Here is a 16388-nt window from a genome sequence, read left to right on the forward strand (position 1 = left end):
AAACTTTTGAAACTTTTAGCTGGTAATTTACCTAGTTTAGTATTTTTGTATTCAGTAGTTGAGGTGCTATTATCTTTTTGAAGAAATATACAACCTCACCTTTTTTATGGTTCTTGTGTTTCTGTGTGGTAATTTGCTCATCTTGGTTTGGTATCTTTCCATTTTTTAAAATTTATTTAAAGACAGAATCTCACAACGTTGCCTTGGCTGTCCTAAAGTTCTCTATGAAGATCAGGCTGGCCATGAACTCTCAAAGATCTACTTTCCCTAACTCCTGAGTGCTAGGATTAAAAGCATACCCCACCATGCCCTGTCTAAGCTTCTAATTTTTGTGTGTGTGTTGTTTTTTTTGTTTTTCCAGACAAGGTTTCTTTGTGTAACAGTCCTAGCTGTCCTGGAACTCACTTTGTACACCAGGCTTGCTTTTAACTTTTTAATGCTTTAAAAAAAAGGTTTATTTTATGTGTATGACTGTTTGCCTTCATGTATGTATATGTACTGTGGTAAATGAGGAGGCCAAAGAGGACATTAGATGCCCTGGAGCTGTGGTTGTAGATGGTTGTGAACAGAATTCTGGGAACAGAACTCAGGTTTTCTGTAGGAGTAGCAAGATCTTTTAACTGATAAACCACTTCTTTAGCCTCTTAGCTTTTAATTTCTATATACTGCGTTTGTGTGGTAGTGAGTGAGTACAGAGGCCAGGAAACTAGAAAGGACCCATGACAGAGGGAACAAAAGAGGCTGCAAGTGTGGGGGTAGGCAGTAGAACCTTGGGGGGTAGGTGGTAGAACTCTGGGCGGTAAGGTGGTGAAACATGGGGTAGGTGGTAGAAACATGGGGGTAGGTGGTAGAGGCATGGGGTAGGTGGTGAAACATGGGGTAGGTGGTAGAGGCATGGGGTAGGTGGTAGAACACATGTGATATGAATCTGAAGCAAGCAACATGGGTGGTGGTGGTGGGAAGGGTTAAGCAAGGACGAGGGGTGAGGTCGGGAAGAAGGGGTGTGGGGATGGAGTGTCAATCCAAACTAGGGCTATATGAAAAATCCGTAAGGAAACCTGTTACTTTTTAAACCAATTAAAAATAATATTACGTTTTGGGGAGGTGGCTTAGTGGGTAAAGCATCTGCCGTATGAGCGTGAGGACCCCAATTTGGATCCCCAACACCCATGTGAAAGCCGGGTGTGGTGGCATGCATCAATAATCCCAGCCACTGGCGTGGTCATGTGTGAGACTCCCTGGAGACCACTGACCAGACAGCCAGTAGAAGTGATAGGCTCCAGGTTCAGGGATCAACTCAGTCTCAGAAAATCAGCTAGAGACTGACTCTGGAGGATGCTGACTTTTTGGATTCCACACACACATGTAAACGTGTAGGCTGTAGGCTTGTCTCACAGGTATGGCTCCTTATTCTTTTTCACCAGGCACCTGTTTTGCTTAGTATGTTGATAGCAGTTTCTAAAATATGGCTGAGTACTGTTGTTAACTCCTATGAATTGAGATCCTCATTGACTCCTGGAGAGGACTGAAAATATGGGTTTGTAAATATTCTCTAAATTTGGGCGGCTCTTAGCATAGCCTATTATATAAAAATAATTTAGTAGTTCCTGTGACATGGCAGCTTGAAATAAAAGGCCTTTTGATTCACTTGCAGAGCAAGTGGCAAGAAATAAGGAAAGCAAAACAACTTTGCACAACTTAGAAGAAAAATATGCACCATACTTAGAAAAGTAGGAAGATATATGTAAAAGAGGGTGAGAAAAGACACTAGAAAAGGAAAGTACTAAAATTATTTGCTTATTTAAAATTTTACTTTATTTACAAATGTATGAATGTATGTATGCATGCATGTATGATGTATGTATACATGGCTGGGCTCATGCCATGGTGTAGTGTGGCAGTTAGGGGACAAATCGCAGGAGTCTGTTCTGGCCTTCCACCATTCTGGTTTTGGGGTTTGACAGGCATAACATTTTTTATTTTAAATTTTAGTTCCCTTACATCCCTCTCTCCTGATTTCTGTCTTTTAGACATAGCCAGTTTTTTCTTTTTTTATCTTTTTTTTGTGTGTGTGTGTGACAGGATTTTGATTGCTCTGTAGACCAGGCTGGCTTTGAACTCACAGACATCTGCCTGCCTCTACCTCGTAAGTGCTGGGACTAAAGGCATGCACCACCATCACCCTGCTTTCTTTAAATTTGTAAGTCTACAAATTATACTTGCTCCATTTGTTTCTGCAATATTAAGCACACTGCTTGATGCTTATCTGAGAATTGATATTGTTTTCTAAGTTTTAAATGAATTGGGGCATAAGTTAAGAAGGCAGACTCTTAATCATATCTCTCACAAGACTGAGGAAGTCAGGATTCAGAGTTCTGTTTTTAATCCTTTTCTGATTGGATGCCTCTCTGATTTACTGAAATTTTCCAATTAAGTTCTGCCAATTTTCAGTCTTCTCACAGAAATAATTCCGTTGCCTAGATCACCCTGTGGCGCCATCTTCCGGGGTCTACAGCACGCTCTGTATTTTTTTTTTTCCGAGGCAGGATTTCTCTGTGTAACTTCGGAGTCTATCTTGGCACTCGCTCTGTAGATCAGAGCTGGTCCCGAACTCACAGAGATCTGCTTGCCTCTGCCTCCCGATTGCTGGGATTACAGTCGTGGGCCACCGACGCCCAGCCCTCTAGATTTAAAACCGTAGGGTCCCTCTTAGTTCTGGAAGTCCCTCCCAGAGTTTTGGGAGGCTCCTTGGACGCATGCGCAGCCTAGTTTGGGAGAAACTACAATTCCCAGAAAGCAATGCCACCGGGGGGGGGAGCAGTCCCCTTGTTATAGGGGAAATGATTCTCGCGAGAAAGTGAGGCTCTGGCGGCTGTGCGTCTCGGGTGGAGGGGGGGCGGGGAGAGTAAGGAGGAAGAGGAGGAGGTGCAGTCCCACAATACCCGGCGGAGGGCGGGTGGGTGGTTAGTGTCTGGGCTGTGCGGCGCTCCGGTCCCCGGCGGACCCAGCTGCCTCTGTTTCTTTAACGCGAGAGGAAGCGATGTGGAGGGGTGAAAAATGGCAGAGCTGCAGATGTTACTAGAGGAGGAGATCCCGTCTGGCAAGAGGGCGCTGATAGAAAGTTACCAGAACCTGACCCGGGTGGCAGACTACTGTGAAAACAACTACATACAGGTGAGGAGCGGGGGCGGCCGGCGGGGGCGGCCGGGGCGACGAGCAGGCTGGGCGCGGTGGGAGCTGCCCTACTCAGCCACCCTCCGCCCCGGCCCGAGCGGCCGCCGCGATACAGGAAGTGGCCGCCGCGAGAAAATGGGCGAGGAGCAGGGCCGCCGCGGGCGCCGCCGGCTCCGACGCCGCTCCCAGTGTGCCCACAGCCGGCTGTGCTCCCGGTAGCCTGTCCCGCGCCGGCCGGTGTGTGCTCCCGGCAGCCTGCCCGGGTCCGGCTGTGCTTAGCCTGCCGGGACCGCCGGTCCCCAAAGCCTGCCCCGGTCGAGCTCCCCACCGCCTGCCCTGACTGGGGTTTGCGCCTACACCCCGCAGCTTCCCCTGCCCGGGCTCTGCTCCCGGCAGCTTCCTCTGCCCGGGCTCTTTTCTGCAGCCTCCCCTAGCCGTGTCGTGCTCCCCACAACCTCTCCTAGCTGATTCGTGCGCCCCGCGGCCTTTCCTCCTGTTCGGATCGTGCTCCCTGCAGCCTTCCCTGCCCGGGATCTGCTCTCCGCAGTCTCGTCTTGGCCGGTCTCTACTCCGCGCTGCCTCTTTGGGCCAATGTCCGCCCCTAAGACCCCTCAGTCTTCCCTGGCCGGGGTCGGCCGTGAGACCCCCCTTTTCCCCGTCCGAGGTCTTCCTGGAGATCCCGCGTTCTCCCTTGGTCGCCGTGGTCCCCCACCCCTCGCTGTCGCCCCTCTGCGGAATATGATGAGTGTAGAATCCAGACAGCTGCGAGAGGAATGGCCAGGGAAGAGGCGCTGGGAAAGGAAAAGCGGGATGTGTGTCGTTGGAGGGTGGGGTGGGGGTGATTATGTCAGTTCATCCTATAGGGTGTGCCTTTTATTTATTTAAAAAAATATCTCGAGTCACATTTACACAAACCTCCCAATCAGGTGCAGGGAGTGAGTACTGAAGGTTTGATAGAATTCATCTTAAGAATCTTTTAATTGAAGGTTTGGAAATCCGCGTGCTTGGCGGTTTTCAAGTCGGGTTTTTCCTCCTCATCATATTTACTTCCGCTTTAGGATAATGTATACTCGTTATTATAAAGCACGAATGATTCATAGGGGGAATTCATTGGGAAAAGTCTTAAATACTTATCTTCCTCCAAATGTTCATGGATTTTTGGATTGACAGTAGTGTCGTGTCGTGGTGGTTGCTTATTTTCTGAGATTTCTTTCTAACTGGAGTCAATGTATAGAAGAATATGAATAAAATAGATTGGCAAACCTTAGTCTTTAAATCGAAAGTATAAAATTACTAATTTATCAGGAAGTTCTTGGCATTTTGACTATGACAGATGCTTGCTTGTGTTTATTGGTGATTGTAAGTGAATAGTATGCAGTAGTTTGGCTCGTAGTCTCATGGTTGTGTGTGCTTTTCACGTGATTATCATTTTCAAGAGCCAGTAGTTTCTGTGCTAGCAGATTCTTCAGGTTTATTTCCAGAGGGAGATACTGTTTTGAGACTTGTTTGAATATTTGTCAGTTCCCATATTAGTAATACTTAATCTGGAGCAGTACTCCAAGGAATTTGTCTTCATACTGGCTTTTCCAACCTCTGGCTTTGGTAATCTGCCGATAAACTTGTTGAATGCTTGCTATGCCTACTGTATTACTTGTTTTTGAAAACTATATAGCTGATTAAAAACACATTTTAAGGGGCTGAAGGAAAGGCTCAGTGGTTAAGAGCCGTTGTTGCTTTTGCTGAGGACCTGGGTTCAATTCCCAGCATCCTCATTGTGGTTCACAGCCATCCTTACCTGGAGTTTCTGGAGATCCATGCCCTCTTCTGACCTCTGGGGGCACCAAACACATACCCAGTATACATACATACAAGCAGGCAAAACACTGGGAAATAAAATGAGTAAGTCTAATAAATACATTTAAGCATGTTTAAAAATCTTTTTTCCCTCCTCGAGACAGGGTTTTTCTGTGTAACAGCTCTGATTGTCCTGGAACTCTCTCTGTAGACCAGGCTGGCCTCGAGCTCACAGAGATCAGCCTGCCTCTGCCTGCCGAGTGCTGGGGTGAAAGGCATGCGCCACCATCCACCTGGCTCTTAAAATCTTACAGAAATGTGGGTATAGTGTAAGAATAGAAAAGTGATCTTGTATTTTATAAATACTAAAAAATGTATAGCTTTTACTTATTTTAGTATGAAAAGCCTGGAAATTGCTGCCTTTTTGGTTCCTTTCGCTTGTATCAGGCAGCATACCACAGCCTGTTCCAGGGACCACCCAACACCCTCTTGTGGAGCACGTGGGACCTGCCCTTGTAAGTGTATAGGCACACCCACAATTAAAACACAGTTAAGCACAGCCCACTTTAATTGGTAATAGCCCTGATTAGATTAAGAAACTATGTTATTTCTTTTTGTTTGCTTTGTGTGTGTTTGGTTTGTTCTCAGACACAACCTATTCTAACCCAGGCTGGTGGAACTCTTGGTCCTCCTGTTTAGCCTCCAGGTGCTAAGATTAGCCAGTGGTGAACAACAAAAACATTGTTTTTGAGGGGACAGGGTTTTATCATGCAACCATGACTGGTCTGGAGCTTGTTATGTAGACCATGCTGGACAACAGAGATCCCCCTCCTCTGTCTCATCTCCTAGGATTAAACATGTACCATCATGCCTGGTGAGGAAAATTATCATACCTACTGTGAGACATTAATTGCTGTGTGTTTTATCATGATAATTATTTTGCTATTTTCTTAATCTTGAGAACTCAGGCCTGTTCAGCTGAGAAGTTGTTTGGGCGAGTCCTTGGAGTGGTTTGTGCCCTGCTGAGTTTAGTTCTTAATTGAGTCATTTAAAGCCAAATTTATTAAGAGATTTTTTAAAGCTGTGTTAAAAAGGATGAAGTTTAAAAGTTATGAGGAGGGGCTGGAGAAATGGCTCAGCAGTCAAGAGTACATACTGCTCTAACAGAACCAGACCAGAGTTCAGGTCTCAGCACCCACATGCAGCTCAAAATGCCTGTAACTACAGCTTCAAGGAATCTCATGCCCTCTTCTGGCATCTGTGGGCACATGTTTACATATATATGCACACAGAGATCTTTTTAAAAATGTTATAGGGAGGCTGGGCGTGGTGCACACCTTTAATCCCAGCACTTGGGAGGCCGGGCGAGGTGGATTTCAATGAGCTTGAGGCTGGCCTGGTCTGCAGAGTGGAGTTCCAGGACAGTCAGGACTGTTACACAGAAATCCTGTCTCGAAAAACCAAAACCATCCAAGCAAACAATATTAAAATTATAAGACATTTTTATGTTGGTATTTAGAAAAGCCTTTGCTGTTTCTCCTTTTTTTTTTTTTTTCTGGTAGATTAACTCAAGGACCATTGATCCTTGAGCCCAGCCAGTTACTTTACAGTTGTTACTGTCTTACTGCAGGGCCTATCTTGGGGAAGTAGGAAGGAAAGAAAGCTAAGTGAACAGTAGAAAGTAAAGGAAAGTTACTTGGCATGAAAGATCGTGCTGGCTCAGATAAGGATAGAAGGCTCTTTGAGAAGTTAGGGTTATGGTACTTCAGACTTTGGGTATGTAAACAGTGCCATCTACACGTTTATCATTTCCAGGAGCCAATAGTTTCTGTGCTAGTACTCCAAGAAATTTGTTCTCATATTTTCTTTTCCATCCTCTACCTTTGGTGATCCTAGTTTTTCTGGCTGAAATTGATCTGGATTGGCAAATTTTAAAATTATTTTTACTTTAAATTATGAGTGTGTTTCTTGTTTTGCATGTGTGTTTGTGCACGTGTGTCACCAGAAGCCCCTGCAATTATATTTTAATTCTTAGTCTGACATACTAGTGTGAAATAGCTTAACCTCAGCTCCTATAACATTTGCTTCCTTATGTACATGAATCTTGGAAAGGAGGTAACATTTTGACACAGAAACAATTTGAGGTTGGTAGAAGCTTGACCGTTTTGGTATTGTACAGTTTGTTTGTTTATAAGAGGTGCTAATTGTTAAAAGTGCTATTCTTGCCTTTAAGCTTTTTATTTGAAATGGGGAAGTTGGTAAATACCTGTAACCCAACACTCAGGAGGCTATGGCAGGAGGATCATAATTTTCATATAAGAAGTTTGAGACCAACCTACCTAGCCTTCATAGCAAGACTTCACTTAAAAAAAAAAAACCTAAAGAAACTTAAAAAAAAAGTAGTGTCTTGAAAAACAGTTTCATTATGTTGACCTAGGAGACTGGCCTCAAACTTCTGGGCCCAAGCCCTATAGCCATAGCACGTGCGTGCGTGCGTGCATGCCGCCTGCCTGTCTAGCCACCGCCCCTTGCATTCTTCTCCCCTCTGCCTCTTCTTTTCCTCCTCTTTGTTGTATTCCTTTCCTTCCTCTTCTTTCTCTTGCTCTGTCTCCTCTTCCTGGACCACAGACAAACCATCTAGGTTCAGAGACATTAAATATCTAATGTAAATAAAGTTCAGTAGTTAGTAATAATTGCTGGAATAAACACTAAATCTTCAGATTCCAGTACTAAATTTCTTTAAAACCTGACCTGGTTACTTTCTGCAAAAAGTTGCCTTAAAAAGGATGTGTGCCAGGTGGAGGTAGTGCATGCCCTTTTGATCCCAGTACTTGGGAGGCAGAGGCAGGTGGATCTCTGTTAGTTTGAGGCCAACCTGGTCTACAAATCGAGTTTCAGAAAGATAGGATTGTTACACAGAGAAACTGTGTCTTGAAAAACAACAACAGCAACAAAACCCCCCAAAAATGTGTGAGGAAAATAATTAGAGATAGTAATAAAGGGTAGTATTTGTGTCCTTTATTGAATTTGGATGCTCAACTCTCTTATCTAGTTTGGCATAGAATTTACATCAAACCTACAGATATACTTCTGTATGTATTAGGTCTTCTCATCTCTAGATTACTTAAAAACTGAGTACAGTCTCTAAGTTCTGTGAAAATATTTTTTAAAACATTACATTTATTGTGTGTGTGTACATATGTGCCACTGTGTAGATAAGAGGACAGTTTGTAGGAGTTGATTATCTCTACCATATGGAACCTGGGGATTTGAACTCACAGTTATCAGACTTGGAGGCAAACACTTTTACCTGCTAGCGATCATACTGACGCTAAATTCTTACATTTTCCTACACAACAGTTTTTAGGAAATAGTGACAAGAAAATCTGTACAGCATATGGAGTGGAGAGTACGTAGAAGATGACTCTCAACGTGATAGCTGGGTGTGTTAGGGTTCTCTATGAAAGAACCAGTCGCATGAATATGAGTTACAAAGGAAATGCATTAGATTGGTATGCTCAGTACGGGCTGTCTACTTTGGAGAGGCTTTCACACTCAGTAGCTGCTCAGTCCACAGTCTCAGTGCGGGCAGCCTGGAGGATTGATTCCTCAAGAGCAGTGGTTTTCAGTTTGTCCCGGAAGGTGAAGAAGCTGTGGTATCTTGCTAGCACAGGATGCGGCATCAGTGAGCAGTAACAGTGGGATAGATGGATGGATGATCCAGCAATAAGGAAGGAGCTCTTCCTTCTCTCAGACTTCAGTGTGTCTGGGTCACTGCTGGGAGGTGCTGTCAGTACATCATTGAATGGATAATAGGAAAAATAACAATGAATAAATTTTGGTATAAAAATAGCTAACTTTTTAAAAATAGTATATACATATCTTTAGAAAGCAGGCTTTGAGATTGTTTTTTAGTGGTATCCTTCTGTTGACTCAAATACATGTACTCTTGGCTCTACTAATTTTTTCCACATAGAAAAGTTTCAGAATTAATTGGTAGTGTATCAGTGTTTGTAAGAGAATCTGAGAGCAAATAGAGTGTCTAAGAAGGGTAATGTGTTTTTGTTGCTAATTGTACCCTGATGTGATGACAATTGCCTATAATCCTGTCACTTAGGCTGTGGTAGGAGGATCATCAGTTCACCACAACCTGTGTTAACAGAGTGAATTCCAAGTCAACCTAGAGTAGACTAGAATGAGATCCAGTCTCAAATGTCTAAACAAACAAATAAATAATAAAATCCTGCAAAACAACTAACTTCCTTCTTCCTCTCTCCCTCTTTAACTTCTTCCCTTCGGTCTCTCCCTTTCTTCCTTCTTCTATAGCCCAGGCTAGCCTCTAACTTTTATATAGCTGAGGATGGCCTTGAACTCCTGTTTTCCTGCCTCTACTATGCTATGGAATTAAGAACCACTATGCCACACAGTTAACTGTGCATGGTTCTTCAACCATGTGTTATCCTTCAACTTGTTCCTGCATTTCTTCCCCAAACTACCACTAGTTCATCTGACAGGTTCTATTATTACTATTATTATTGTTATTATTATTATTTACTTTACATTAGGTAGGTGTGTGTGTGTGTGTGTGTGTGTGTGTGTGTGTGTAAGGAGAGAGAAAGACAGAGAAGGAAGGAGGGAGGGAAAGAGTTGTGCAACTGCTACAGTGCCCATTTCAAGAGTTGATCTGTTGCTTTCACCATGGGTTCTGATGGTTAACCTTGATTTTAGGTTATTAGGCTTTCACTGACTGGCCAGCACTTTCTCCTTCTGAACCATGTTTCAGTCCCCCATTGATTCTTTTTAAAATACTTAAAATGATTTTTTTTTGTTCGCTTGTTTGTTTTTTGAGATAGTCTCATCATGTAGCTCAAGCTGGCCCCCGAAACTCATGGCAACTTCCACCTTTTATCTTCTGAGTGCTGGGACTGGGGTGTGAACCACCACACCTGGTTTTTTTTTTTGTTTGTTTGTTTATGTTTTTTCTTAAGTGCAACATAATGCTCCAATATTAGAGGTGGCATTGGAGAATATCTCCCAGCTGACTCACTAAGTGAGTCACATAAAAAAAAAAAAAAGCAATCTGTTGCACTTCTGGCTTGCTCAACAAGAAGCATGTCTGGTACTGGAAACCTTGCCAACTCTCCGGAGCTAGTGAAGTCATGGATCTTGGAAGAGAACCTACAGCTGCCACTTTCTAAACCAGCATAATCCCTAACTACATTCTAAATAATTTTTTTATACAGTATATTTTGATCATATTATTCTCCTCTCCCAACTTTTTCTAGATCTGACTTTTATCTGTACCAATGTGTGTATGTGAGTAGGATACCTCCAAAAGCAAAAAAAAACAAACAACAACAAAAAAGAAAATCAAAACAACAAAAACCCCAATAAGAGATTAAAAAATGACAACAAAACAACAATGAACAACAACAACAAAACCATGGAGTCCATTTTTTTTTTTTTTTTTTTTGGTTTTACGAGACAGGGTTTCTCTGTATTGTTTTGGAGGCTGTCCTGGAACTCACTCTGTAGACCAGGCTGGCCTCGAACTCACAGAGACCCGCCTGCCTCTGCCTCCCGAGTGCTGGGATTAAAGGCGTGCGCCACCAACGCCCGGCTCCATTTTGTTTTTTTGTGTTGGTCATCTACTCTTGGCATGGTGTTTGCCCTGGAATGTGGTTGGTATACCCAGGAACACTTCATTGTAGAAAACTGATTTTCCTTTTCCCAGCAGGTATCAATTGCAAATAGCTTCTTGGTTTAGACTGGGACTTTTGTCTATTTCACCTTCCCTTTTGCTGGTACTTTGGTTTGATCTTGTGCAGGTTTTGTGTGTGCTGTGAGTCTCTGAAATCTTACGTGTACCAACCCTGCTGTGTATGGAAGATATTGTTTCCTTGGAGTCATGTGCCTCCTCTGGCTTTTATGAGCTTTCTACCTCCTCCTTTGAGCAGATGTATTTTGCATAGATACATTCTAAATATTAATCCTTAATTGTAGTCCTCACCTCCCATTAAGGAAACTTCTCTTTGCACTAGAGAGGCACATTAGAGAAAATGACAGCTGACTAAGTGCAGAATTGTGAGCCCAATTCCCACTGTTAAGTCTATAGCCCAACTCCTGCAACTAAGGCTCAGGATCATTGCAGAAGAGGGGTAGAAAGACTGTAAGAGCCAGAGAACAGGAAGTTTGATGTGGGATTGTCTTCTAGAAATAGAAACTACACTCATGTAGTCTCACCAACATTTCTGCCTGAACATGATGTGAACAAGAACTATACCAGTAGACATGCTAATGGGGGAGAGGGAAAGCCCACAAGGTCTCCATTCTAGACCCCTACCCCCCCAAAAAAAACAAACAAAAAATAACAACAAAAAATTACAGACAACCAAGGAATTCAGGAGAAATGGTCTGCCCCAAAGAAGAGCCCCCACCCATTCCCCTAAATGGTTATCAAACACCAAAAGGTCAGCCCTGAAAGCATACATACAAGTATCATTGTATGGACTGAGGAGGTTGTATTTATGTATTTAGTAATACACACATATACATAGACACACTCCAACAATTGAAGAAAAAGACACACACCAACAGTTAAAGAAAGAGGCCCTGGATTTGAAAGAGAGCAAGGTGGGGGTATGTACATTGGAGGGTTTGGAGGGAGAAGAGTAAGGTGGAAGTGATATAATTGTAGTCTCAAAAAGAGGAGGAGGAGGAGGGGTGGGGAAGGAGAAGAAGAAGAAAAGAGCAGCGTTTTTCTGTTGTAAGCCTAAAAGTGTTTGGACCAGTCACAGCCTTGTCCCCTTGTCCCTTAGCATCGTTTACCATCCTCAAGAGGTGTGTTTTAGGCCAGCTGTAGCACCTAGCATAGTACCTCTTCTATGGGTAGCACTCTCTCTCTGGCTAAATTGGTAATAGCTGCAGGGCCACTTAAGAGTTCCTCAAGGCGCCAGGCGGTGGTGGTGCACGCCTTTAATCTTTTAATGCCAGCATTTGAGAGGTAGAGGCAGGTGGATTGCTGTGAATTCCAGGCCAGGCTGGACGACAGCCTCAATTGACAGCAGCCTCCAAAACAATACAGAGAAACCCTGTCTCGTAAAACCAAAAAAAAAAAAAAAAAAAAAAAAAAAAAAAGAGTTCCTCAAGGCATGTGATAGTAAAAGCCTGATCCCTGTATTTCAGACAGCCCTGGTTGGGGTCTTCCTTGAGGAGCTGTGGTCTTAGCATGGTTATCTCAAGTTGTATAGGGTGGGGGTGCTGAGGGTAGGGGTGGTCCAGGCAGCTAGTGTCAGCATATGGGTACACACCTGACTCTTAAGTAATTTGTTTTGGGTATTTTTTTTCTTCTTTTGTCTTTTGTCCTTTGCAGACAAGGGCTATTCTTGAACGTGCTTAAAACCATATCTTCCTATTATCTTTCAAGTACTGGGATTTTAGGAGAGTGTCACCACTCCTGGCTTTTATCAAAATTTTAAAAATATTTTATACTTTATATATGTGTGTGAGTGTTTCGCCTGCATATATATGTCTGTACACCACATGCCTATCTGATGTCCATTGATACCAGAAAAGGTGCCAGATTCTCTGGAACTGGAATTATGAATGGTTGTGAGCTATTATGGGTGCTGAGTACTAAATCTGGGTCCTCTGCAAGAGCAACAATTGCTGGGCCATCTCTCTAGTCCCCCATCCCATGCCTGGCTTTTAACCTGTCTATTCTATATCCACTGCATTGGCTGCTGATTAGATACTTGCTGTTGGTTCCCAGTTCTCCATTTCTTCACTGACCCATTATCTACACTGAGCTTCTGTTGCAATACTATGATAATATTAAAGTAGAAATCTGGGCTGAAGAGAAGACTTATTGGGTCAAAGCATTTGCTGCCAAGCCTGATGACCTGACTTAATCTTTGGGGCCGTGTGATGCATTGAGAGAATTTACTCCCACCAATTGCCCTCTGACTTCTACATTTACACTATGGAATGCATGCAGGCAAGCAAATAAATATTTAAAAAAAAAGATGGTGAGCTGGACACCGTGGCACACACCTTTTATCGCAGCACTCAAGAGGCAGAGATCTCTGTGAGTTCAGACAGCCTGGTCTACATAGTAAATTCCAGGATAGCCAGAACTATGTAGAGAAACCCTGTCTCAAAACAAAACAAAACAAAACATTGTCTACTTAAAATCCATTAGTGATTTACTATAAGTATACTCTGTAGTTTGAATTATGGTGCACCTTCAAAATTCACATTACTGGGGCCTTTGGGGGAGGTGCTTGTCATGGGGATTCTGTCCTTATAAATGAATTTACTAGCCAAGAGTTAAAGCGAGTGCTTTTGGCTGTTTGAGATTCTTTATACAAAGTAAATGTCCAAAACTTGATTTTTGAGTGTCTCAGATTTTAAAACTGAAATAGGGGCTGGGAGTGGGGAGGGGTGGTGGTAGAGCACTTGCTGATTTTCCAGAGGACTCACTTGGAATACCCTCTTCTGGCCTCTGTAGGCACCATGTACACATGTGGTTTTAACATACATGCTTACCCATAAAATAAAGTGTTAAGTAAGTTTCTGTTATTTATATATTACCTAGTTTGATATTTTGCCATAACAACATATAAGATGTGTTGCAAGTTTTAGTGAGGTCTGGGAGGGTCTGTGTATATACTTAGATTTACCTATTTGGCCTTACCTTAGTTCCTTTTCAATTGCTGTGACACAAGACCGTGACCAAGGCAACTTATGGGAGAAAGAGTTTATTTTGGGGCCTTACAGTTCCAGAGGGTGAGTCCATGTCCATCATGACAGACACACAAGTAGGCGGCAAGCATGGTATTAGAATGGTAGCTGAGAACTTACACATGAGAAGACACACATGCACACACGGAATGTTGTGAGCTTTTGAAATCTCAAAGCCTGCTTCCACTGATGCACCTTTTCCAACAAGGCTATACCTCCTAATCCTTCCCGGTTTAACCAACTATGGACGAAGAATTCAAATATACAATACTGTGGGAGCCGTTCTCCTTCAAACTACCACATTGACTGTCAGTTTTTCTTTTTTCTTTTTCTTTTTTTCTTTTTTTTTTTTTTTGAGACAGGGTTTCTCAGTGGCTTTGGAGCCTGTCCTGGAACTCGCTCTGTAGACCAGGCTGGTCTCGAACTCATAGAGATCCACCTGCCTCTGCCTCCCGAGTGCTGGAATTAAAGTGTGTTCCATTGTGTTGGGCTTGATTTAATTTAAATTTTTTTTTTGAGACAGGATTTCTCTGTATTGTTTTGCAGCCTGTCCTGGAACTCCTCTGTAGACGAGGCTGGCCTTGAACTCACAGAGATCTGCTGCCTGCCTCTGTCTCCCGAGTGCTGGGATTAAAGGTGTTTGCTACCTACCCCTGGTGATTTAATTTAATTCTTAAGGGATTAGGCTGCTGAGTGGAAAACAGATTGAAGAGGTGATAGCAGAATCAGCCAGCAGGGAGAGTATAAGAAGGTATGATGCTGAGGAATTGGACCAGTGCATATTTTTTAGACACATTGGAAAGGGTATGTTGGCTTGCATATGGTGTAAGAGAAAGGAATCTAAGGAGGACTCCTGCCTTAAGCACCACTGTGTTCCTTAAGCATGTGGCTAGATGGTAGCAGATGGTTAGGCCCTGGGGGTGGGTTGCAGGGAGAAGAATATGAAAGTATCTGTTTTGGTTATGTAAATTATGAGATACCTATTAAGCACATGGGCCATGCTGGGGCTCAGGGAAAAACTATGCTATATGAAAAAAAAAATCTTATTTACTTACATTACCAAGGTCTCTTAGAAAAAATTTTAAATATTGAAAAGCTTTCAAGCTCAAGTTGATGAATATATTTTCTCAAATTCTTCTTTTCTTTTCTTTTACTTCAAAGTTGAAATTTCATTTATTGGTGACAAGTCTGGCTAGTTACTCAAGCCTGAAAGCAATAGTTTGTGTGTCAGTTTTTATAAAAGTAATAATGATATATAAAAATTGTCTCATTTTACAAGTAAGTTGTATAGCTGCTTTTTCCTTGATTACAAATAAAGGAAACAAATGCAGCTTTTGTGTATTTAGCTGCTTTTGTGGGGAGAAATTGGGATACGGTCTTGCTTATGTATCTCCAGCTGGCTTGGAATTTGCTGTATAGACCAGGCCAAACTCAGAAATCCATCTGTCTCTGCTTCTCAAGTTCTGGATTGTCAAGTTCAAGGCTACCTTGAGCTATATAGGGAGATATAGTCTGGGAAAAAAAAAAGTTTGTCCTTGATCTTGTGAAGCAGACCATACTAAGGAACCTTTGCTACAGCAGGTTGATTTAGTAGACTGAATTTTAAACATCACAGGGTATGAATATTGAGTATCTGTGACTAAAGTAGATTGAGTAATCTCATAAAAAATTTAACATTACTTATGCATGAGTCTTCTTGGCATACTACATAATATGTATTATTTTAATAATTTTAGTAAATAGATTGTAGATGGTTAAGAGAACAAACAGCATTTGGTACTCTTCTGGAGGACCCGAGTTCGGGTCCTAGCACCCATATTGGGTGGTTCACAACTACCTACAACCCCAGCTCCAAAAAAACCAACATTCTCTTTTGGCCTCTGAGAGCATCTGCATTAATTAGTATTGAGATCTGAAAATTGTTAATCAAGAAAGCTGGGTTAGGCAGTGAGGGAAGATAGTTGTGTGTATATAGGCCAGAGGAATGTGAAAGAGAATAGTTTACAAGCCTGGGTACTGTAGAACAGACAATGGGTAGCATTCTGAGAGATGTAGTGGAAACCAGATAAGGCAAGAACTTATCACACCATATTAGTGATTTTTGCCCTGAAGCTGAAAGTTTTAAACAGTGGGATGACTGACATTAAGCCCAGCACTCCGGAAACTAATGTTGAAGATTCAAGAGTTCAAGGACATCCTTGATCACAAGAGAACTTATCTTTTAAAAAAAAAGTGGGACTGGAGAACTGATTCAGGTGTAAGAGTACTGCTCTTATAGAGGACCCTTCAAATTTGGATTCCAGCACCTATGTCATGTGCCTCGCAATGCCTGTAACTTCAGCCTCAGGGGATCCAGCACCTTCTTCTGGCTTCTCTGGTCACCTGCATGCAGGTGCACATACTCACAAACAAATTACACATAATTTGATTGAAACAACAACTGCAAATCCAAAGGATTTCTTTCATCTTATGGTGGCATGAAGGTTCATGCTAATAATTTTAACACTCAGGAGCCGAGGCCCTGGTATTGCTGCAAGTTCAAGGTTAGTTGGGGATAATAATGAGTTTTAGGCCAGCCTAGACTACAGAGCTGTTTCAATCTCTACCCCTCTGCCCCCAAAAACCAACTTGAATCCTCCCCACATCAAACTAAGAAGGTTACATTTAAGAGTGGAGAA

The 16388-nt window shown here is 42.6% G+C and overlaps 1 protein-coding gene across 11 annotated transcripts in view; it reads left to right on the plus strand.

Annotated features, from left to right (window-relative positions):
- Nucleotides 1-2917: 2917 nt before the first annotated feature.
- Nucleotides 2918-16388, plus strand: part of Abi1 (abl interactor 1) — a 77652-nt gene continuing 64181 nt past the window's right edge. For 5 of the 11 annotated variants that reach the window (XM_005082677.4, XM_005082678.4, XM_040755395.1 and 2 more), the window contains exon 1: nt 2918-3174. In XM_005082677.4, coding sequence (XP_005082734.1) covers nt 3058-3174 — 117 coding nt within the window. In that variant the 5' untranslated portion in view covers nt 2918-3057. The remainder of the gene's footprint in view (nt 3175-16388) is intronic. The other 6 variants (XM_005082682.4, XM_005082685.4, XM_021234450.2 and 3 more) reach the window with 2 other exon arrangements.

Source organism: Mesocricetus auratus, unplaced genomic scaffold (assembly GCF_017639785.1).
Source record: "Mesocricetus auratus isolate SY011 unplaced genomic scaffold, BCM_Maur_2.0 Super-Scaffold_100013, whole genome shotgun sequence".
NCBI lineage: Eukaryota > Metazoa > Chordata > Mammalia > Rodentia > Cricetidae > Mesocricetus > Mesocricetus auratus.